This window comes from Manis pentadactyla, chromosome 10 (assembly GCF_030020395.1).
Source record: "Manis pentadactyla isolate mManPen7 chromosome 10, mManPen7.hap1, whole genome shotgun sequence".
In the NCBI taxonomy this organism is placed as follows: Eukaryota; Metazoa; Chordata; class Mammalia; order Pholidota; family Manidae; genus Manis; species Manis pentadactyla.
This window is the reverse complement of record NC_080028.1, coordinates 9,173,180-9,195,693: the sequence shown is the minus strand read 5'-3', so window position 1 is coordinate 9,195,693 and position 22,514 is coordinate 9,173,180. Positions and strand designations below refer to the sequence as shown.

At 50.8% G+C, this 22,514-nt stretch overlaps 1 protein-coding gene and 1 pseudogene across 5 annotated transcripts; one reads left to right on the top strand and one right to left on the bottom strand.

The window, feature by feature from the left end:
- Positions 1-1,138: 1,138 nt before the first annotated feature.
- Positions 1,139-17,498, bottom strand: LOC118915457 (DNA dC->dU-editing enzyme APOBEC-3G-like). Of its 5 annotated transcripts, XM_057486357.1 has the most exons (10): positions 10,649-10,827; positions 10,343-10,461; positions 9,900-9,939; positions 8,732-8,891; positions 7,303-7,582; positions 6,976-7,087; positions 3,823-3,967; positions 2,185-2,461; positions 1,631-1,746; positions 1,139-1,372 (listed from the first exon to the last, which is right to left on the bottom strand). In XM_057486357.1, exons 2-10 carry the CDS (start codon positions 10,362-10,364, stop codon positions 1,358-1,360), a joined length of 1,167 nt encoding a protein of 388 aa, XP_057342340.1. In that variant the 5' UTR covers positions 10,365-10,461; positions 10,649-10,827; the 3' UTR covers positions 1,139-1,357. The 5 variants fall into 5 exon arrangements, with proteins under 5 accessions (XP_057342340.1, XP_057342341.1, XP_036747253.2 ...); XM_057486358.1 differs by lacking the exon at positions 9,900-9,939; XM_036891358.2 differs by lacking the exon at positions 10,343-10,461 and having other exon boundaries at positions 10,649-10,825.
- LOC118915501 (E3 ubiquitin-protein ligase RNFT1-like) lies at positions 12,970-14,293 on the top strand (annotated as a pseudogene).
- Positions 17,499-22,514: the final 5,016 nt, after the last annotated feature.

Genomic DNA, 22,514 nt, shown 5'->3' with positions numbered 1-22,514 from the left:
GTCCTGACCCAGGCAGCTCTCTTCACAGGATCCCAGTCTCCTCAGTGATTCAACCCAGAAGGTGCTTCTCAGTCACCTACTGTGAGTTTCAGAGGGAGGGCCACCTGTGCATGAAGCCCTGTGCTGGGGGCAGAGGGTGGCCCACGGAGTGTGGGGACCTGCTCCACAAACTCCTGTGCCCTGTGGGATCCTGGAAGGGCACAGTGTCCCCACACCTGTGAGTTGAAGCAGCCAGATCTGTAGGACTTGAAGAGTCAGGGGATGGGTGACCGCAGGTGCCCCTGGAACCTGCACTGTGGCAGCACAAACTAGGGACTCGGCTCCCAATGTAAGAGCAACTGTCCTCGGCCCAGGTTGACACCTTTGCCCAGACTGACGGCATCTTGAGAATTCTGGGTCACTTGCACTGGGGAATGGAGGAGCTCTCATGTCAGAGCCCAGAAATCCAAACCAAAGGAGGAAATTATCCTGACGTTATCCTGCAGACCCCCCTGCACAGTGTCAACATCCACTTATTTTGGTCATAGCCTTTGTCACATACGTAGGGCCTGAGGTCCTAAAGCTCACCCTGAGGAGGGACTCCCAGCTGTAATCAAGCAAATAAACCATGGGTCACAGAGCAAGAAACAGTGCAGGAGGCCAGGGGACAGACACTGAGCTGAAGCCACGCCTGCTGGCTGCTGCTCCCCCCACACCCGTCTCATGGGGAGCAGTCGTGGACACCTCATCCCTCCCTGGCTCCATCCCCAGGAACTGGCCCTGGCCTGGCACTGCTCTGCTGAGGCCTCCATGAAACCACGACCCTGGGGCCTGGCTGCACATGGTGGGCCAGAACATTCTGAAGACTGATTATTCGTGGGATGAGTGATTGGTTGCATGAAGGATACCGCTTTTTTTTTTTAGAATAACATCATCTTTTGCTGAGGAATAGCTATCTCAGATGTTGTCCTAGGCATTGGACACTCACACTGTCATTTAACCGTCACTTCAGTGCCTATGGTCAGTCACTGTCACTGTCTCTGACCATTGTCTCATTTTGGAAAGGAGCCTGAAGTCCAGAAGTGAGTCCAGGCCAAAGTTCATTATTTGTTTGGATTAAAATCACTCAATATCATTATGACTCTAAAAAATGAAAAACTCCTTTGATGGTGTGGGGTGTAATCTTACTGAGGCATATTTAGAATATAAGAAGATTTAAAAAACACACTTTCTTATGAACCCATTGTCTTTTGATGGTTTCTTTGTATCCATGTGGAGAAGGTGGTAAATGGCAAGTTCACATTTCTTGGAAGAAAGTATATTATCTGCTGTTGAACAGAGGTCTCTTGTCATCTTTACAGAGCTTAGAGTCCACCCTTCAGTTTTCTTGATTCTAGGAGAAGAAGGGGCACTTGAGCACAGCAGGGACTGGGGTGGTGGAAGGAGGGACAATAGCAGAGGTCTGAGTGGTCACATGGGTGGGGAGGCAGGAGGGACACGCAGGAGGTAGTTTGTGGCGATGGAGTGGGGATGGAGCCTGCCTGTGTCCCAGGAGAGATCAAGAAACCCAGAGAGGCTCTGAGAAGGGGAAGGGAATGCTGAGGGGGGCAGGGAAGGAGGGCAAGAGGAGGAAGGGAGGGAGGAATCTCACCTGCAGAATTTCCCACAGCTCCACAGACAGGTGGGAGCTCCTTCGAGTTAGACCTTGCCAGGCTGGAAAGGGTCTTTCCTGGTGGTCCACGAAGGTTTGCCAGCAGTACTGAAAGTCTGAACCAGAACAGGGGAGGGTGAGTGGGTTCCAGTTCCGGGGAGGGGAAGGGGTCATAGGTGTCTGACGCTTAGAGACAGAGTCCCTGTTTCCTGTCATAATCTCCCGGACTCCTTTCCTTTTCCTCCCCAGCAAGTACCTCATCCCTCAAACTCAGTCTTCCCACTGGAATCTGACCAGCCCATTCTCCTTTCTGGGAGCCCCCAAGTCCTTCTTGCATGTCAGCCGTCCTCCCTGCCCCTGACCCCGGGACCACCTCTCCTCCCCTGAGCAGACTCTCTCACAGTGACTGCCAGTCCTTTCCAGGACCTACCTTCACCTCTGCAGGCAGCAGATGAAGGCTTCTCCCCGACACGTTCTGATCCTGCTCAACCACACTAACAGCTCCCCACAGGCCTCTCCCTGCCCGATGCCCAGCCCTGTGAGCCCACACTGACCCTTGTAGTTCATGATGGCCATTTGGGCCCCAGCTTCCCACACTGTGCGCAGACCCTCCTTATAATCATGGCGCCTATAGATGCGGGAGGCAAAGATGTACAGGTGCACATGGAGGTTCTCACGCAGGAAATTGGCTATATACTGGGCACAGGCAGCACAGGGGCTCCAGGAGATGAACCAGTTGACCATGTAGCGCAGCTTGGGGTCCAGTTTCCAAGAAAGGATCCTCTCCAGGAGCAAGAACTCTGCATGGTAGCATGGTCTGGATGTGTTATGCTGAGCACAGCGGGGAGAAAGGTGATCTGTCATTTGCTGTGCACAGCGGGAGGGGACCAGGGTGAGGCAGGTGAGCCACCGGCCTCCAGCACATAATTAAGGGGGGCAAACCTCAGCACCCAGGGCGTGAGATGCCAATGTGCTATTTACATGATCCACTGGAATGCAAACCCCGTGTAAACATTAGCAGGACGGTACAAAGGCCCAGGTCGCTAGTGATGACTTTTTATTCTACCTTGGTCCACAATGGCCCTGAACACACTGCCCTGACCAGTCTTCTTGGAAATTGTTCCTTCATTGTGGAATTTGCATTAAGTTTCATTTTTAAACCAATAGTTCAAGCGAGCAATTCAAATTACTGATTTTTAAACTATTGCAATAAACTAAAATAATCTCTGAACATGGAGTTTCTGGAGCCCCAGGAAAATTGTGCTGGAGATGAGTGCCTTTGGGAGCCTCACGGAGTCCCTTCCTCCGGGAGGACAGGAGGAGCTGGAGGAAGGAGGGAGGACCCAGGTCAGTGCCACGGGCACTGGCCTGCTGCCAGGGAGGCGAACGCTGCCCCCAGAGATGGCCTTACCGTCTACCCTCCAACCCCTCCACCTCCCACCAGGCATCACTGCCTCAGCCTGAGCCGAGCCCCACGGTGATACAGACTTGGGCCAGAAGGGCTCCCTGTTTGGGGAGGAACGGGGCAGGGGCGCCAAGGGGAATGGGGCCTGGATCACGGGATGAGCGTCATTGACAGGCTCACGGGATTAGGGACACTGGTCCCACCTGCACAGGGAAGGGTTTTCAACCAGGGTCTGGGCACAGGTCAGGCGGTCTGTGCAGGGCAGACTGGGGCTGGGCCTGTGACGGGCACACTGGGCCATGGGGGCGGCAGGGGCTATGTGCAGCTGGCAGTGCAGTTGTGGGGACCACTTCTCTGCCAGGATCTCCCGAGCAGCGGGCAGGGATCCTGCCAGGCCCCCGGAGGCACCCAGAGGGAACACGGAGGGCCGACAAACTCGGGCTCTCGGGCCCCAGGCCTTCCGGGGCAGGGCCGGGGAGGAGGCTGACCCCTCCTCCAGAGCCTCTCCCTGGACCTGACCCCTCCTCAGAGGCACCCCACAAGGGGACAGCCTGAGCCCCGGGGCTGGGGTGACGCTGGGCCTGGGGTGCCAGGCCCTGGGACACTGTGACTGGGTTCTGTGGTGTGGCTCCGAGCCAACGGTTCCACTAGATCCAGGGAGAGTCACAGCAACTGTGGGGACCGAGGGCCAGAGAGCTGGGTGGGACCCGTGTGCTCTGGAACCTTCTTCCCTGGATGTCCCAGGATAGGGAGGCCCTCCCTGTGGCCATCGGGCTGGGCCGCTTACCTTGTTGTGCAGGAAACCTCTTTCCTGGCCCAGCGGGACTCTGGTGTCACCGACTGGAGGTGTCACCTCGTAGCACAAGCAGGTCTTGCCCGGCCAAAGGTCATTACTGAAGTTCTCCAAGAAGGTGTCTTCATCCAAACGGTGTCTGTGGACAAAGGGGGGGACCGATTACACCGGCTCCTCCAAGGCCCTGCAGCCTCCTTCCCCGCTGCCCCACAACCCCTCGGCTCCACCTGAGGCCCACCCCGCACCCTGCACCCTGGCCAGACCCACAGAGGCCAGGCTTCCGCTCACCAGGCCTCCCGCTCTGACCCCTTCTGGGGGCTCCTGGGGAAGTGAGCCCAGGCCCTTCTCAGCGTCTCCCCCCAGGGGCAGGGCAGGGCTCAGACCCTCAAGAGGGCCTCTCCCTCTGCCCCAGAGCAGGCTGGGATCACAGCTCCTGCCCGGCCATCCTGCCCAGTCACCCTGACCTCCTCCCCTGCTGGGCACGGGCTCGCTGGGCTTGTCCTCTTGCCCTCAGGGGTAGCCTGTGCATGCCGGGGGGTAGCCTGTGTGGGGACTCTGGGGTGGGATGTGTCTGACTGCTGAATAACCTCAGGACTCTTCTAATTAGGCAAATGACACATGCCCTTCACAGACCAGAATCATGGAGCTGAAAGTTCAGAATCCATTCCGAGCAGGAACACTGGTTTTCACAGGAGCGGAGGACCGGGAGGAGTGGGGCCACCCAGGATGTCCCCCGGGTCTCGGGGAGGGGGCTCCATTGCGGGGAGAAGGCATGCTCCCCCATCCTCAGGGCAAGTCTCCCTACCAGTCTCGCTACTCAGCCAGCAGCTGTGAGGTCTCCTCTTCTGGAATATTTCCCAGCACCTCCTCCATCCCTGCTCCCTGGATCCGATCAAGCAGAACTGGCTGATCCCTGAAGCCCCCTGGCTGCCCCCCTTGATGCAGACAAGCTGGGCCTAGAGGGTCTCCCCCTCTGGGAAGTTAGCTTTGGCAACGTGAGCAGCACGTAGGCAGCTAAGAGAGTCCATGTCCTAGAAGGACTGGAGGGGACATGATATGACAATGTTTGACCTTCTCCAGAGCTCTATGTCTGCTGTCACCTGTCTGAGTATCAGGAAGAAGGGCCAAGAAGCTGAGGTGATGCCAACTCAGACCAGGTGGCCTCCCTCTCTGCTCTGCCCCAGGCCCGTCCGAGCCCCCAGCCCCTTCGAGCTCGCTCTCCTGGACCTGACTTCCCAGGAGCAGAGGCCCAGCGACGGCTCCTCTCCCATCTCCCTGGGCCAGGGAAGGACACAGTTCACGAAACACATCGGTAGACCAAGTGATGAGCTCTAGGTCCAAAGGAGAGCTCAGCACCTCCCACACGATGGTAGGGAAGCGTGCAGCTCCCCTCAGTCCACGGCGCCAGGAGAAGAAGAGACCCTGTCCTTTCTGGGGAATGACAGCCCTGCCCCGCCGCCGTCCAACCCTGAAACTTTTAGTGAAAATGTGAACCAATTCTTCCTTCTTACTGGGGTCTCCACCAACGTGTGAGAAGTTCTGAGAAGGGAAGGCAAGACCTACATCCCCACAGGAGGGGACGGGAGTGTATGGGGACAGCAGCCCTGGGCAGCTGTAGGATTTATCCCTTTCCCCCAGCGGGAAGGCAGCAGGGCTGTGCCCCCAGGGAACCCGCACTGGGATCAGAGAGACAGGCTGCAGCCAAAGGACCCCAGGGAGGGGGCAGCATCTACGCGGCCTGTGTCCCTCGACCAGGACTGCACGGATGACCCTGGGGTGTCTGGAGTTTGGGCCGAGAAAGTCATGACCAGAGGGACACACAGCTGGTCTTGGTGGACAGAGGACGTTCTCCACTGCGGTTTTGCGGATGTCCTCCAAGCCCCACACCTTCCCTCTGGCTTTTCCTTCCCCTGCGTCTGCCGGCCCAGAAGCCCGTCCAGTCGGGCTGATCTCAGTTCCCTGTCTGCTGTGCCGTGGTCCAGGCCACCCTGCCTGGATCGTCCACCGAGTTTCTCCCCAGGACGATCCTGGGGCCGCTGGCTCTGTGGTCAGGGAACCAGGTGTCCCCCCATGACTGACCCCGGGGGCCTGAGCTGCTGGGGCCCGGAACTGACTCTCGGCTGCCCTTCTGCCATTAAAACCGCTCTTGGGAAAAGCTCTGATCATTTCAGTCCACACACCCAATCCTACATTCACGAAAATGCATCTCAGTGTAAACTTAACCACTAATTTTTTTCCTCAGTCTCAATCACCATCCCCAGGCTGCAGACCGCCCCAGCTTCACCCCTGCCAGCAATGTGGGACTGCATAAGGGGTGAGCAGATGTGGGTGCAGTGTGAGGCTGACGACACAAGTGGGGAGTCCAGGGACAGAGAGCCTGGATTGCAAGCAGGTGAGTGGCGCTAGGTGGGCATTGCCCAGGGACAGGAGTGCAGAGCAGGAATCCTGCTCTCCCCAGACACAATGAGCTCAACGAGGCCCTCGGCCACTGTATGCGCTGAACGGTGTCCCCCCAAATACACCTGCTGCGCTCCCAACCCCTATTTCCTACGTTGTCACTGATTTGAGATGCAACCTTTAGAGGTGACTAAGTTCAAATGAGGCCCTTAGCGGGGCCCTAAGCCAAGCTGACAGATGTCCTTGAAGAGGAGGACTCTGGGACACACAGAGGGACAGCAGGCCTCGCCAGGGGTCGAGCACAGAGGGAAGACCCCGCAGGACAGAGCAAGAAGGCGGCCACCGCGAGTCCAGGAGAGGCCTCAGGAGGCGCCCCGCCTGGCCTCCCCTGGGCCTTGGCCTTGTAGCCCCCAGACCCGGAGGGAGTCAGGCCTGGGGACGGGCTCCTGGAGTGGGCAGCCTCGTTCGGAAGCCCTGGCAAAGGAGGCGTCCTTCTCACAGAGGGTCTGCTTTCTCTGATGACTCAAGTCCGTCCTGGAGGACGTTTCTCAAACCATCTGACTCTCACACTCGTAGCTATTCATGCCCGTGTACATGCCGCCTAATAACAAGGTTTGGTTAGTGTGGTGAGATGGGAGGAAGCAGGTGGGGGAGCGGAGACCCTGAGGGGAGGAGGCAGGAGGAGCAGGAGGAAGAGGAGGCCAGGCCTGAGGCCCCAGGAGGGCAGGAGGAGGCTGAGGAGGCCCTCACCTGATTTCCTCAAGCTCTGCGACCAGGAAATTATAATTCTGATCCAGGTTCCACCAAGGGTGAAAGGACTTATTCTTTTTGTTCACAAAGTGGTCCCAGCAGTATTCAAAATCTGAGATAAAGAGGGGAGAGCAATCGGGTCCGGCCCCGGGAGCCTGTGTCTCCGGAGCCTCCTGGGCCCTCCCCGCTCGGGGCCTGGCTCCCCCCTGCCAGGTGCCCTGTCCTGCCTCAGGTGCCCAGCTCTCCTCCCACTCACTCACCCTGGGGGCACGTGAGGCCCCTCCCCTCGTCTCCCCCACAGCCCTGCCCCTCCACCTCTGCTCTCACCTTGCAGGGACATGATGTCCACCGGGGCCCCCTCGCCACACAGCCTGCGAAGCCCCTGCCGGGTAGCCGGGTCCCAGAAGTACGAGAGGCGGGCGGCGAAGATGCTCAGTGTCACGTTCCTGTGCTGCTGCAGGAACTGGGCCACCCGCTGTGCACAGCTGGAGCAGGGGCTCCAGGATACGAACCAGGTGACACGCTGCTGCTCATGAGGGGACAGCATCTCATCTTGGAACCAAGAAAGGAAGCAGAGTTCTGCATGGCGAGGAGCGTGGGGATGGACCTGGGTGAGATGGGAGGAGAAGGGGCCCCGTGGGTGACCGAGCAGGTCGCCACAGCGGGACGGTGTGGGCAGGAGTCCCAGGGCATGGCATTCATGGATCCCTTCTCTCCCTCTCTCCTTCCCTTCTGTCTTTATCTTGTCACCCCTTCCCACTCTCGTGCACTCACCCACGAGTTCCAACACACACTCTCCCCTCATTCACGCCCCAGCATTCTGAGTGACTGCCCTGGGCCAGGTCCTCTGGGGCCCAGGGTGGTTCCCCAAGGGAGCCACTGGCCACACGTGTCTACTGAGCACAGGAAATGTGGCTCATCTGAATTAGGGGCGTGGCAAGCGGAAAATTCACATCTCATTTCAGTGGCTTAGTTTGGAAAAAAGAAAGTCGGCCATCTTATGAAGAATTTTTAATTAGTTTCAGGTTGAAATAATATTGTAGGTATATTGCCTAATAGTTTCACTATTAATTTCACCAAATCCTCATAGCTTTTTGAACACTGGGTACTAGGCAGAGCAAATGACATGTGTGAGTCCGGTTGTGTTTCCTTGGGACAATACTGCCAGCGCGCACCCTGCCCACCCCCCAATGCTCCCCCTCCAAACAGGTCCTGGAGCAGAGAGAGGGCAGGCGTGCGGAGGGACGTCCTGCAGGAGTGGGGAGTGCTGGGCCAGGGCGACAGGGGGAGGGCCCGGCCCCAGGGGCTGCTGCTGGTCATGCCTGTGCAGAACCATCCAGGGAGGGCTAGCTGGGACCTGGGAGAGGCTGGGCGCAGCACGACAAGGGCTGGGGGTCCCCTGGGAGATGGCATATCCTGCGGGACAGGGGGCAGCGGTTGGGGGAGCTCCCACCAGTGGAACCGTGACCAGGGCCAGCCGAGGCCCTCGGGCACTACAGGCCCGGCTTTCTAAAGACGCTGGAAGGCTGCTCGAGGCCACTCTCCACACCTGACCCTGCGGGCCCTCAGGACAAGGCACGTGGGGAAGCCAACTCTCATCTGCTGGCAAGTGCAGGAGGGTCCGGCAGGGACCTCAGGGCCAAGGACTAAGGAAAATGTCATGAGATGGAGCTCATCCCTTGGGGGCTCATGGGCCTTCTACTAATTGCATTTTTGCATCCTCACCTCGCTTAATTCTTCCTGCCATGGGCCTTACCTGGTTCTGAAAGACTCCCCTGTGGACAGAGGCATCTGATGGTCGCTCCTTTCCTCTCACTTCGAAGCAGAGGTAGTTGCGGTTTCGTATATTGGTTTTGGGAAGGTTTCGAAAGTAGAAGGAGAAGGTTTTGTGCCGAGGGATCCTCTCCATAGGGTGACTGGGGGCAAAGGAGAGCAGACAGAGTGGGCAGATCGCTGCCTGGCATTCTCCTGGCTGATGTCCCCTGAACACAGGCCACCCACCCCTCCGGGACCCTGAGCATTTCCTGCTACCCCTCCAGGCAAGGAGTGCAGGGAGTCTGGGGGAGGGTAAGAGGGGCTGCCAGGGACAGCAGGGCACAGAAGATGAATCCCACAGGGACTGAGCTCCTGTCTCCCACCTGGGCCCCCACCCCAAACTTTCCTGCCCACCCATCCCCCACCTATTGGAAAAGTAAAGATAGAAATCCTCCATCCCAAAACAACCTTCAATGTATTTCAGTTCATTCACTCCTGCAGTGCAGTCACCTAGTGTGAGGGTGCTGGGGACAGTCTGCAGTCACTTTTCTGATCACACTTGAGATATCCTTGCCACAGGTAAGTGATTTTATTGTCTCAGAAGCTATTGTCACACCGTCTCTATAACGGTGTACAGATTGTAGAAAATCGACCAAGGAGCTTTAACTAAACCCTCCAACTGGTTCCATCATCCTTTAGTCAGATGGTAAGTTAACAGAGCCCAGGAGCTCCCTGTAGCCCCACAGAGATGCCACCCCACTCAGTCAGGGAAGGGGCAGCCCCGGTGGCAGAGGCTCAGGCTGAGAGCTGGGCTCCCAGTGAGACAGGGACCATGGGATTAGGCAGAGTAGGGTGAGGGCCTCCAGAGAAAAAGCAGAGCAAGATAATTACAGTCAGAACAATGTAGCAATGTGCAAAGAAGTTCCCAATGAAATCCTGTGATAAGCATTACGCAAAGTCAGAGTCACACTAATTCTCTAGGGTAAAGATACCAGACTAGGAATATAGACATCTTCAGTGAGATCAGTTAGAACTCAAAAGGCCAGCAGCAACTTGGCTTGGAATGTTTGAGTGATCTGCAGATAAAGAGAAGTGTTTCAGCATAATCTGTGACTGCCCTGTAAAATTTACCTTTGCCTGCTGAAAGGCCCAGCTTATTTGAACCGTACCTATGTGCTATATTTCCTTCTCGGATCCTAACCAAGTAATCTGCAACGTAGGAAAAAGACTAATTTAGTAAGCAAGCCCAACTATAAACAGCCCAAGAAGTTAAGAAGTAAGATTCTTAACTTACTTCAGCAAACAGGCAACAACCCAGCCCACCTTGAGGGCAGGGTAGGCGGTCTTAACTGACGTGCTCCCAGAGGGAAACTGCTATCTTGAGAAAGAATCAGAGCTGAAAATCTCCTCTGTTACTCATCAAGAATGAGCATTCTGAGACCACTCAACAAGCCTGCACCCCTAACCCTTTACCCTCATTCCTGAAAATCCTCAACCGCACATAAAACCCCTAAACAAGCCAACCACGGACTCTCGTCCCCTCCTGGTGTGAGCTGGGAGCTCTGTCCTCTCACTTTATCTCTGAATAAAAGCCTGTACCTTGCTCTCCTACCTTGAGTGTTTGTGAAGCTCATTCTTCGGCTTCGTGAACAAGAACCCCGGCATCACCAGGACCACCAGGGCTGGGGCCAGGTGTGGGAGGGATCAGCCAAGAAGCCAAATGGGGGGCATCTGCAGAACAGGGCAAAGACCCCAGATGGGGGTGGGGCTTGCGGAGAAGGAGCCCAGAGATGGAGAGAAGGGAAGTGGAGCTGTGGGCAGGAGGAGGCCCATGTCAGGGCAGAGCAGGGCCCAGCTGGCAGGAAGAGGCTGCAGAGAGGAGATGGAGGGGCAGGGCGGGCAGAGTGAGTAGAGGTACCTGGTCCAGGGCATCTGGCTGCAGCCTCTTGGGCAGCTTTGTCCCAGCTCTGCCCTGTGTCCCGCGTTTTTCGGCCCCTTTTCTGTCACACAGCCTTGGCTTAGGAAAGCCCCTTATCTGTGAGTAACCTCCCAGGCCTTCCAAGCTGAAGCCCCACCTCCTTCCTGCTTTGCAGCCGCCGAGGGAGGGCCCTTGAGTGTAGGCAAAGGGAAAGAGAAAGTGAGGATGCCAGAAGAGGGCGGGACAGGCCCTGAGCCTGCTCCCCTGGTGTACGGCAGGCTGCCTGCCCAGAGTTTTAACTGTGCTCACCAAGCTACCTCAGATCCTCGGGTCCTATTCATCTTATCACTTGACGTTTGTTCCCTTTGACCAGCACCTCCTGCTTTGCTCCCCCCACCCACCGACTCCTACCCCAGCCCCTGACGAATCCCATTCCACTGTTTCTGTGACTCTGCCTTTTTCTCTTATTCCACATATGAGTGATACCACACACTCTGTTTTTCTCTGGCTTCTCACTTTGTACAATGCCCTCAAGGTCCTTTCCTGTTGTCACAAATGGCAACTATTTGATGGCTGAATAATATTCCATTGCATATGTAGCCTGCACTTATCCCCTCATCTGTGGCTGGTCGGATCCACAGGTTGTTTCCATGTCTTGGCTGTTGTGACTAACGCTGCAGTGGCCACGGGGGTGCAGACAGCTCTTCAAGGTACTGACCTCATTTCCTCTGGATGTATCCCCGGGTTGGGGTTGCTGGACCACATGACACATCTAAGGTTTCTTGTGGGACTCTGACTTCACACCACTGTGGGGGCTGCTGACACAGCCTCTGTAAGCTGTTGTCTTCATGTCCGATGCTGCAGCCTGAAGCCCTTGAGACAAGCAGTTGGCAAGGGGTGGTGGATGTAAGACGTGGGAGAGCAGGAAACTGCAGGTGACAGCAGACAAGAATCTCTGGGAGTAGGTCAGACATTGTTACATGATGTCCCCTCCAGTCCTCCTAGTGATGCCGGGGGTTCTTGTTTGCGGAGCCAAAGAATGAGCTTCACAAACACCCAAGGTAGGAGAGCAAGGTACAGGCTTTTATTCAGAGATACAGTGAAAGGACAGAGCTCCTGGGGAACAAGAAAGTCCGTAGTGGTGAGTTGTCTAGGGGTTTTATAGGCAGTTGAGGATTTTTCGAGAATGTGAAAAAGAGTTTAGGGGTGTGGACTTGTTAAGTGGTCCCTGAATATTAAAAATTAACTTAACATAAGGCATTTCCTGCCTTGATTTCTCTCTGGGACACCAGAGCCTTGGTCCGGGAGCACATCAAAAGGCTGCCTGCCCAGCCCCCAAGGTGGGCTGAGGTATTGTCTACTTGCTAAAGAATCCTGCCTCTTGAACTACCTGGGTGTTAAAATGCAACCTCATCTTTAAGATGGAATTCTTCCTGCCTTTAACCATGTCGTCTACAGCTGGGTCTGCATGTTAAGTTAGTTGCTCAGTTTGCAAAATTACCTCCTCAGATCTGAAGGAGGAAAGACAGCACATAGGCCTGGGCCTTTTAGTATGTTAAAGTGAACCTTACACATGGTTACAAATGATTAGCATAAGAAAACATGTGCTACTCTTCTTTATCTGGGGAACATTAACTGATGTCATTTAAGAATGATTCTAGAGCTTAATGTTTAACATAAGAGTTTTAGTAGGGGGGTTTCTTTGCATGTAGTTACATTGCTCTGACTGCAAATATTCTGCCCTGCCCCCTCCGGAGGCCCTCACCCTACTCTGACTACATCCAGGGTCCCTGTCTCATTCTCCCCTCTACAGATAGAGACCCTAGCTGCTGCTAGGGAAAGGGGACGATGACCACTATGGCTGCTTCATGCTGACAGGGGGCGCAGTAAGGGGTGCAGCTAGGTCTCCATCAGTGGTCATTCTCGAGGGCTTCGGAAGATGGGCACTTTTATTTCAGGTTCTATTTCTATTTGCAGTTTTGTGGCTTCTAGGCAAGATAGAACAAATTGTGTTATTAGGTTAAGTAGCAATATCTGGAGTTGGATTTTCCATTCTGGAAGGACAGACTTGATGAGATTAAGAATGCATGGTTGAATATGAGAACTAGAAATAGTAAAACTTTAATTGCAATGATAAGAGAAAACTAAAACCTCAAAAATCATAGCCAGATATTTTGAAGAAGCTAGAATTCTGGATCTAGTTTATGTCTCAATGACTAGTATTAGGATTTAGTATGGATAAGGCTGCACTATTGAAACAATACTTTTTTCTAAAATCACTCTCATTTTTATTAAAAGTAACCAGATTAGGCCGCCGCCGCCACCGCCGCCGTGCTGGCCGGAGTTACCGGTAGTGGGGTTTGAGGGCGATGTCCTTCGTCGAAGGCCTCGACGTGGCTTCTCCCTCCCCTCCTGCAGTCGCTGCCGGGTCCTTCGTCCACTCCTCGTCATGAGAGGAGACAGAGCCCTGAAGCAAAGAAATCTGGATCACAGAAAAATATTCAAGGGTCATGCAAGCCAACTGTAGCCAACTGCACAGTCCTCCAGGAGCTGTAGGCAGTGAGGATACCTCAGCCTCCCAGTGTGTCCATACAAGATTGATAGAAGATTGTCTTCATTCTGGAGATGTTCATATCCAGATAAACACCATACCTAAAGAATGTGCTGAAAATCCAAGCTCCAGAAATATGAGATCAGCTCTCCACAGCTGTACCCATGGATGTGAGCATAGTCGCGCACGGAGTCACTCCCACAGTGAAGCAAGGCATCCTGATGATACTGCCATGGAGTCTGGAGCTCATGTTAGTAGCGCCTTCTCAGAATTCCAGTATCTCTTCAAGTGGTTGCAAAAGAGTCTTCCATATATTTTGATTCTGTGTGTCAAACTTGTTATGCAGCATATAACAGGAATTTCTCTTGGAATTGGGCTGCTTACAACTTTTATGTATGCAAACAAAAGCCTTGTAAATCAGGTTTTCCTAAGAGAAAGGTGCTCAAAGATTCAGTGCTTGGTTACTGGTATTCTTAGCAGGATCTTCTGTTCTTTTATATTACACCTTTCATTCTCAGTCACTTTATTACAGCTTAATATTTTTAAATCCAACTTTGGACAATTCAAGCTTCCGGGAAGTACTTTGGATTGTTGGAATTACAGACTTCATTCTGAAATTCCTCTTCATGGGCTTAAAATGCCTTATTTTATCGGTGCCTTCCTTCATCATGCCTTTTAAGTTCAAGGGTTACTGGTATATGTTTTTAGAAGAATTATGTCAATACTACTGAGTTTTTGTTCCTGTACCAGTTTGGTTTCGTTACCTTATAGGCTATGGAGAGTTTGGTAATGTAACTAGATGGAGTCTTGGGATATTGCTGGCTTTATTCTACCTCATATTAAAACTTTTGGACTTTTTTAGACATCTAAGAACTTTCCGACAGGCTTTGCAAATATTTTTTACACAACCAAGTTACAGAGTGGCTGCCAGCAAGAGACAATGTTCAGATGTGGATGATACTTGTTCAATATGTCAAGCTCAATTTCAAAAGCCAATTCTTCTCAACTGTCAGCCATTTCTTGAGGCAAAGGCCTCAAGAAAACAGAATTCTACTGAGCTCCAAATGCCAGCAAACAGAATTCCACTTTACTGAAAGGAGTAGAACAAAACAGGATAGGAATTTAAATGTTTATTGAACTGAAGTTGCTACAACCACAATCTCCAGACTATGTGGTCATGTCACAAGAACACAGGAACCAACATGAAGAAGCACCCAGTGTCCAAGAACAGAAAAAACTGAACATCTACAAAAAGAACTGCAATGGACTGAAACACAAATATGATAAAGGCAATGAGTTCATAATTATACTAACACACACAAACACACATATTCACTGTTCGATTATGGAAGATGCTATTTTGAAAACAGGGAAAGAAACAAACATGTATCTTGCCTTTCCTGTATGAACTGTACCTCAGATAATCAAACAACTGATTTATAAGAGTTTCTCTTTATGGAAGAATTCCAGCTAATAAAGAATGAATAACAATGTTAGAATTAAAAAAAAAAAGTAACCAGATTAGGAAAATAATTAACACTTGGCTTTATTATTTGCATAAGTGCAGCAAGAAGAGCAATTGATTACATAGGCTCTTTTAAATGTGCTTTGCTGGAACTTTTTGTAAGGAATTTCAGATTGAACTTTTAAAGGCCTTTTGAGGCCAGACAGCCAAGCCAGACTTGCCATCAGGTTTTGCCTGCAGTACCTGTAGATTTGGGTGAATTCTTCTCTTCTTGAGGTCCCCAAGACATTTTGAGGTTCCTGCACCTGCCAGGAAGTGACCTTTACCTTACTCACCTGGTAAGGCTGCTGGGAACCCTGTAAGCAAGGTACCAGGCCAGTTCTTCCAAGGGGCTTTGTTGGCTTTATAAAGTCAACCTTAGTTCCTTAAAGCTGTCTGTTCATATCTGAGTTTACACACGTGTCTCTCAGGTATGACGTTCTAGTCAAAGCCTTGGTAGTACAACCTGTGTTTTTAATTGGTCCTCTTACAAGGAAAGCAGGTTCTTATTGAACTTATGCAAATAAACATACTGCCATGAAATATAAAAATAGTCACTGAGAGTTTTTAAATTCTGGAGGGATCAGGTAGAGAGAAAGATAAGTTTCAGTTCTGCTTATAAAGATTAGTCATTTAATAAACAGTTGTCAGCGTAAGAGAAAAAGCTTAAAACACTTTATCAGCAACATTTGAAACAAAAAGCTATAAAATCATCTTTAGTTTACTTAATCCTATGTAACCAATACCTGTTCTGCAGAAATCTAGTTCTTTACTAGCTTAGGAGTAATAAAACAGTGGCTATAAATGACAAAAGACTTACAAATGACAATGGTTAAAGATCTGATGAGAGCTTACTGTAAGACAGTTGATATAAGAAAATTGGATATTTCTGTAACACAAAACATTCAGTAACAAAGTTTAGCATTATTCTCTTTGACAGTGCTTTCCAGGTAATTAAGCAAGTAATTATATATCAGATAAATAAGCCAAATTAGCCAAATACTTTCTCCAATGAGAAAAAATTCCTCTGACATGTTCCAGGGGCCCTCTGGAAAACATCAGAGTTAACTAGAGGTAAAAGCACCTTTTCGAATTTGATTTTGGAAAATTGTCAGAAGAAAGTTTCTTTGGCATTTGCTTAAATAAGATTATAGGTTGCCATGAAGCAATACTTATTCATTTAACTAGAATGACAACAAAATACCTCAAAGGCAAATAAAGAAGGTTACACAGTTGTTAGCAAAGTTTAACTTTTAGTCCTTTTAATATTAATATTTCATTTTTTTAAATACTCTGACAACTCACTGACACTTTAAGCATGAGAAATTGCTTTGATAAAACAATTAGAGAACCTATTGCAATCTTTCAATATTAAGAGCAGACTAACAGTTAAGAAAACTTTCTTTTTTAACTGAAAACAAAATTCTAATTTTGCTGTGTACTTGATACCGAGACTCATTTGCTTTAACTTTATATAACATGACCATATTAAATTCTTCTACAAACTTTCTATAACCTTCTTTTTACATTTAGAGTTTTCTCTGTAAAAACAGCTGTACTTTAGAACAAAGTTACTTTCTTTTATCAAAAGACACATTCTTTAGGATGCAGAAATGTTTTCCTTATTACTTTAAGTAGTTTTAATTACAACTTAAAACCATTAGGTACTTTAATTTTTAGTGAACACTGAAAAGCAGGCTATTGTAAACTGTTACACTAGCATTCTTTAGATTGACAAATTTATGAACATTTTATAATTTCTGTAACTATAAGCTTTACAGCACAATCTCTCACTAAACACAAAGTATATCTTCTTAATTTAGCAAAACTTTAAGGTTTTAGGTTACTACAAAGATTCTCAGGCTGTAGGTAGGTATACACACTGTAACACACAATTATTAAGGTGTTCACTTGCCACACTTACTTAGTTCACTTATTCCTAACAACTATGCTAGATTACTTACAAGACCTTTACTGAATATTAGACCTAAGTCAAGCCTCTAAGCATTTTATTCTTAAAAGATTTAGCAGATAACATCAACTTAAATGACTTTAGGTAAACTTAGGCAGCTGATAACCGTAAGGACATGTCCGTTTTAGTTTAACTTAAATTAGCATTAATGCTTAATATTTTCTATTAGAATTCTCTGGAAGTTTTAGAATGCCCAATTCTCACAAGCGCTTGTCTTTAAATCAATTTCATTAATACCATCTGGAGGTAGAAAATTTTTTCATCTACATGCTTGGACACACGAACATACAGACTGAGACATAATGACTATAGTTAACACTCTTCATAAAAAGAACGTATACACAAACTGACACAGAGACTTGAGTTACTGATATCTAATTGCCTTTCCTTTTAGCTTATTTGACTAAAAGTATTTTAGTTTTGATGAATATATTCTACAGGCGAGCAGTTTATATAACTGGGTTAAGGTTTAGATGGCCCCATACTAACAGGGCCGATGAGGGCTCTGAACTCATAGGGACTGTGTGTCTCCAGGTCGCTGGAAATGAAATGCAAGCACAATTCTAGCTCCAGTCATTTAAAGCCAGGCTGTATTGCAGAAGATACATTTCTTCTGTTTCGGGGAGTCTAGTTGAAAAACCTCTCAATTTTTGAAGATAATGAACCCAATAAGTAGAAAAGATTTCTACCAAAATAATTTACAAAACTAGTTCCATATTATAGTCTACGGGACTTTTGACTATTTTTCTTCCTTGCATTAAAATAAATTTAGCTGCATAACCTTATTATATTGCATACTTTTCTCAGGGGCCAAGCCTCTCCATTAGAGGGTTTGTATTGAGGCCAGGCTTGTGTGCAGAAGATAAGACATTTCTTTTTTCAGGTTCTGGGGATCAAAATTGCTCTCAGTTCCTCAGAATGCAAGCCAGGGGCCTGTCTGGCTTTAACCTTGAAGAGGATGCTCCCATCTGAAAGAGAGAGAAAGACGGGTGTCCAGCACCTGGTCAGCCTCTCTCTCTGTGAGGGTGTCCCCTCTCCTTGGAGCCTAGGTAATAGTGGTCAATCACCCCCTCTGCCAGGCCTACTGGACTTAACCACTCCTTACCAGCGTGGCCTGCACCTTGCCTTGATTCCCCTCTTGCCTTCCCACTAAGCAAGAGTCGCCTCGGAGCTCTGGATTTAGTGGGACCTCACCAGTGGGCTCATACTTACGCCTTTTGGGAGATTCCCTAGTTTTCTCTGCACGAGCTTCCCTTGAGCACTCCCTGCCTGTCTGATAAGTGCAGGGACTGTGTGACTTCTTGCTGCCAGAGTCCTGATCTAAGTCACAAGCCTGTTTTGCTTTCCCGGGGCTACAGGAAAGGAAATGCCTGGCCCCAGGGTGACTGCCTCTAAGGAAAGGAGATCAACAGAATAGAGCCATTTACATGTTGGTCTCAGGTTTCAGCTTGATTACTTTACAGACTTCATTTACATTACACAGGAGAAAGTGGCGGAGGCCTAAGAGGACTGCTTTGAATGGGGAGCAAGGGAGCTTTTTGCTAAGGCCAAAAATAAAATTCAGGGGCTGCCACGGACATTTATGGGGGAGGGGGGCTATACCCTCAAACACCAGTTTCTGCCACTGCCTGGAAATTATCTCACTAGTCACCCACTGTAAGAAATCTGATCTATGAGACAAGGGTTTGGGGTTCATCTGCGACTCTCGCATAGGCAGCAGCCTAGCCGGAGGTTCACTCAGCGCTGTCGTATCAATCGGCCGGAGCCGAGATCCAAGGACCGCTGTCTACTAGTCCCGTCTGCCCTCGGAGTCCGCGGATTAGGAGAGAAAAGTAGGAAGTCAGCTCAGCCACTCCCCGACATTCCTGTCCGTCCAGAGGTGGGGGATCCAGGAGCGGCAGACACCAGGAAACCTTTCACCTGAGACTTAAGACTGGTAGCCGACGCTAATCGTCTTTTAAGTGGCTAACAGGTGCCCAGACACATTTTTATGAGATAAAAAGTACAACATTTAGTCAGGAATAAGAGCGAAGCGTAGGTCTCCTACCTTGTGGTGATGAGCATCGGGTTCCGTGAGATTGACCAAGTTAGGAGAGTTAAGAACGCCCCCTGCTCCACTGAGGCCAGGGCGGCCTGAGGAAGCAGGCTGGGAGTCAGAGACAGAGACAGAGACGCTCCTCACGGACACCCAGCCGGGCTGTCGGGGTCTGATTCCAGACACGCAGGCCTTTGAGGAGCCGCTGAAGTGCAGCCTCAGCCTAGACTCTCGCAGGTGCCCACGGCCTTCCTCAGTCCCTCACATCCGAGGAGATGCCTCTGGAGGGGAATCCTGGCCTCCACTCAGGTGACTTTCCCGGCTCCCAAGGGAGACGGCGGGTCCACTGAGGGAGACGCAGGGGAACCTGTCGCTTGAGACTTTGAGATCGGCAGCCGGGCTAGTCCCATTTAAGTGCTTGACAAGCGCCCAATTTTGTGTGCCACAGACGGCTTCCTTCTATAAGGACAGCAAAAGATAAGGCAGGCTCGGATGCCGATACTCACCTCCGAAGTTATCCCGGACGAGCCCCCAAAGATGATGCCGGGGTTCTTGTTCACGAAGCCAAAGAATGAGCTTCATAAACACCCAAGGTAGGAGAGCAAGGTACAGGCTTTTATTTAGAGATAAAGTGAAAGGACAGAACTCCCGGCTCACGCCAGGAGGGGACAAGAGAGTCCGTAGTGGTGAGTTGTCTAGGGGTTTTATAGGCAGTTGAGGATTTTTCGAGAATGTGAAAAAGAGTTTAGGGGTGTGGACTTGTTAAGTGGTTCCTGAATATTAAAAATTAACTTAACATAAGGCATTTCCTGCCTTGATTTCTCTCTGGGACACCAGAGCCTTGGTCCGGGAGCATCAGAAGGCCACCTGCCCAGCCCCCAAGGTGGGCTGAGGTATTGTCTATTTGCTAAAGAATCTTGCCTCTGGAACTTCCTGGGTGTTAAAATGCAATCTTATCCTTAAGATGGAATTCTTTCTGCCTTTAACCATGTTGTCTACAGCTGGGTCTGCATGTTAAGTAAGTTGCTCGTTTGCAAAATCACCTCGTCAGATCCGAAGGAGGAAAGACAGCACATAGGCCTGGGCCTTTTAGTATGCTAAAGTGAATCTTACACATGGTTTAAAATGATTAGCATAACAAAACATGCGCTACTCTTCTTTATCTGGGGAACATTAACTGATGTCACTGAAGAATGATTCTAGAGCTTAATGTTTAACATAGAGTTTCAGTAGGGGGTTTCCTTGCAGGTAGTTACATTGCTCAGACTGCAAATATTCCGCCCTGTGCCCTCCAGAGGCCCTCACCCTACTCTGACTACATCCAGGGTCCCTGTCTCACTAGGACACGGACTCTTAGCCGCCTATGTGCTGCTCACTCTTGGCAAAGCTGACTTCCCAGAGTGGGAGACCCTCTAGGCCAGGTTGTCCGCATCAGGGGGGCAGACAGGGGGCAGCAGAGAGCAGCCAGTGCAGAGTGATCAGGTCCCGGAGGCGGGAATGGAGGAGGTGCTGGCTGAGGAGCTAGACTGGGAGAGGGACTTCCCCCAGGGATGGAGAAGCAAACCCTCTCCCTGCAGTGGAGCCCTCTTCTTGGCCTCCCCGCAAAGTGCTCCAGAATGGACACATTTGGTCTGGAGGCAAGTGACGCAGGGTTGAGCCCAGTGAGATGTTGGTGCTTCGACTGTAGGAGCCACATGGAAGGGGGGCAGGGGTAGGGGCTCTGCCTCCTGAGGGTCTCCTACACCATTGGGGTTTGTGGGCAGCACTCGCGTTCTTCGGGTCACCCTCTGCCCTGAGGACTGGGCTTTATGCACAGGAGAACCTCCCCCTGAACGTCGCAGTGGGGGACTCAGAAGCACTCTGTGCGCTGAACGTTGGAGGGCACTTGAGGGTTCCTGGAGGGCAGCTTCCCGGCAGAGGCCCTGTCTCAGACCGCCTGCTTGCCTCTGTGCTTCAGGGAGGTCATCCTGGATGGGCCCTGTGCCTCCCGGTCCTCCACTGCTGTGATATCCATTGTGTCTGCTTGGAATGGATTCTGAACTGTGGGCTGGCAGGACGCTTTCAGCTCCATGATTCTGGTTTGTGAAGGGCATGTGGTATTTGTCTAATTAGAAAAGTCCTGAGATTGGACATGAGTTGGACATGTCTTACCCCAGGGACCCCACACAGGCATGCTGGGCCCTGGGCTACCCCTGAGGACGAGGACAAGCCCAGTGTGCCCGGGTCCAGCAGGAGAGGAGGTCAGCAGGACTGGGGTAGGAAGGCAAGGCAGGAGGTGTGATCCCAGCCTCCTCCAGACAGAGGAGAAGACTTCTTTAAGGGTCTGATCCCTGCCCTGCCCCTGGGGGGAGACCCTGGCAAGGGCCTGGGCTGACTTCCCCAGGAGCCTCCAGAAAGGGTCAGAGAAGGAGGTTAGGTGAGCCCAGCAGTGTAAGTGGATGCCTAGTCTATATGGGTCCAGCAGGAGGAAGTGGGTCTCAGAGGACCCCACCCAGTCATGGGGTGGAGAGGAAGGAGGCTGAGGGTCCCAGGAGGAGCCCAGTGGCATTGGGTCCCCTTCCATTGTCTGAAGACTCCTAACAGCTGAAGACATCTTCTTGGAGAACTTCGGTAATAATGGTTGGCAGGTTAAGACCTACCTGTGCTACAGGGAGGCTCTCTTCTTGTATCCGTCCCTCTCTCTCTGCCCCCATCCATTCGCACTCAGATCACCAGTGCAGTCCAACCTTGGAAAGTGAGCACAGCTGTTGAGACAGTGGACGGAGACCTATATACATTATGAGGAGTGTCTAACCCATAGTAAGCATTCTAAAGTTGTTTGCTGCTTTCTGTTACTAGAAATCAGTCTCTGAAAATAGGATTACACATCATCTTGCAAAAGTTGTATAAGACCCATTGACTAAAAACTACAAAACATCCCGAAAGGAAAGCAAAGAAGGACCTAAGTAAGTGGAAAGGTATTCAGGCTCATGGACTGGAAGGCTAGATTCCATGCAGTTCTAATCACATTCTCAGGACGATGCTACCAAGCCAGACTACATTTCCCAGCATGCCCTTTCCAGTAGATTTGGGTTAGGGTGGGCCAAGGAGAGATTATTCTGGTCAATTGAGAGGGAGGAAGTGAAGCAGCAGCCTCTTCTAGAATGCTCACATGCTGAGCAGCTGACTTCGCTCACATCCTTGGTGTGAAGCCACAATTTGGGGAACTTCCCCCACATCCTCCTTGAGTTTCAGCAACACCAGAGCCAGGTGTGTGTCCTTAAAAGGTGGTGAAGGGCCCCAGCAGGACACCCAGACCACTAAGTCAGAGGCAAGAACAACTGCTTGGGTTTTTGTGCAGCCTCGCCTGCTGCACAGCCCACACTTGTAGGTTCCAGCTCGTTCTTGCTCTCCCACGTCTTACATCCACCACCCCTTGCCAACTGCTTGTCTCAAGGGCTTCAGGCTGCAGCATCAGACATGAAGACACCTTACAGAGGCTGTGTCAGCAGCCCCCACAGTGGTGTGAAGTCAGAGTCCCACAAGAAACCTTTAGATGTGTCATGTGGTCCAGCAACCCCAACCCGGGGATACATCCAGAGGAAATGAGGTCAGTACCTTGAAGAGCTGTCTGCACCCCCGTGGCCACTGCAGCGTTAGTCACAACAGCCAAGACATGGAAACAACCTGTGGATCCGACCAGCCACAGATGAGGGGATAAATGAAGGCTACATATGCAATGGAATATTATTCAGCCATCAAATAGTTGCCATTTGTGACAACAGGAAAGGACCTTGAGGACATTGTACAAAGTGATAAGACAGA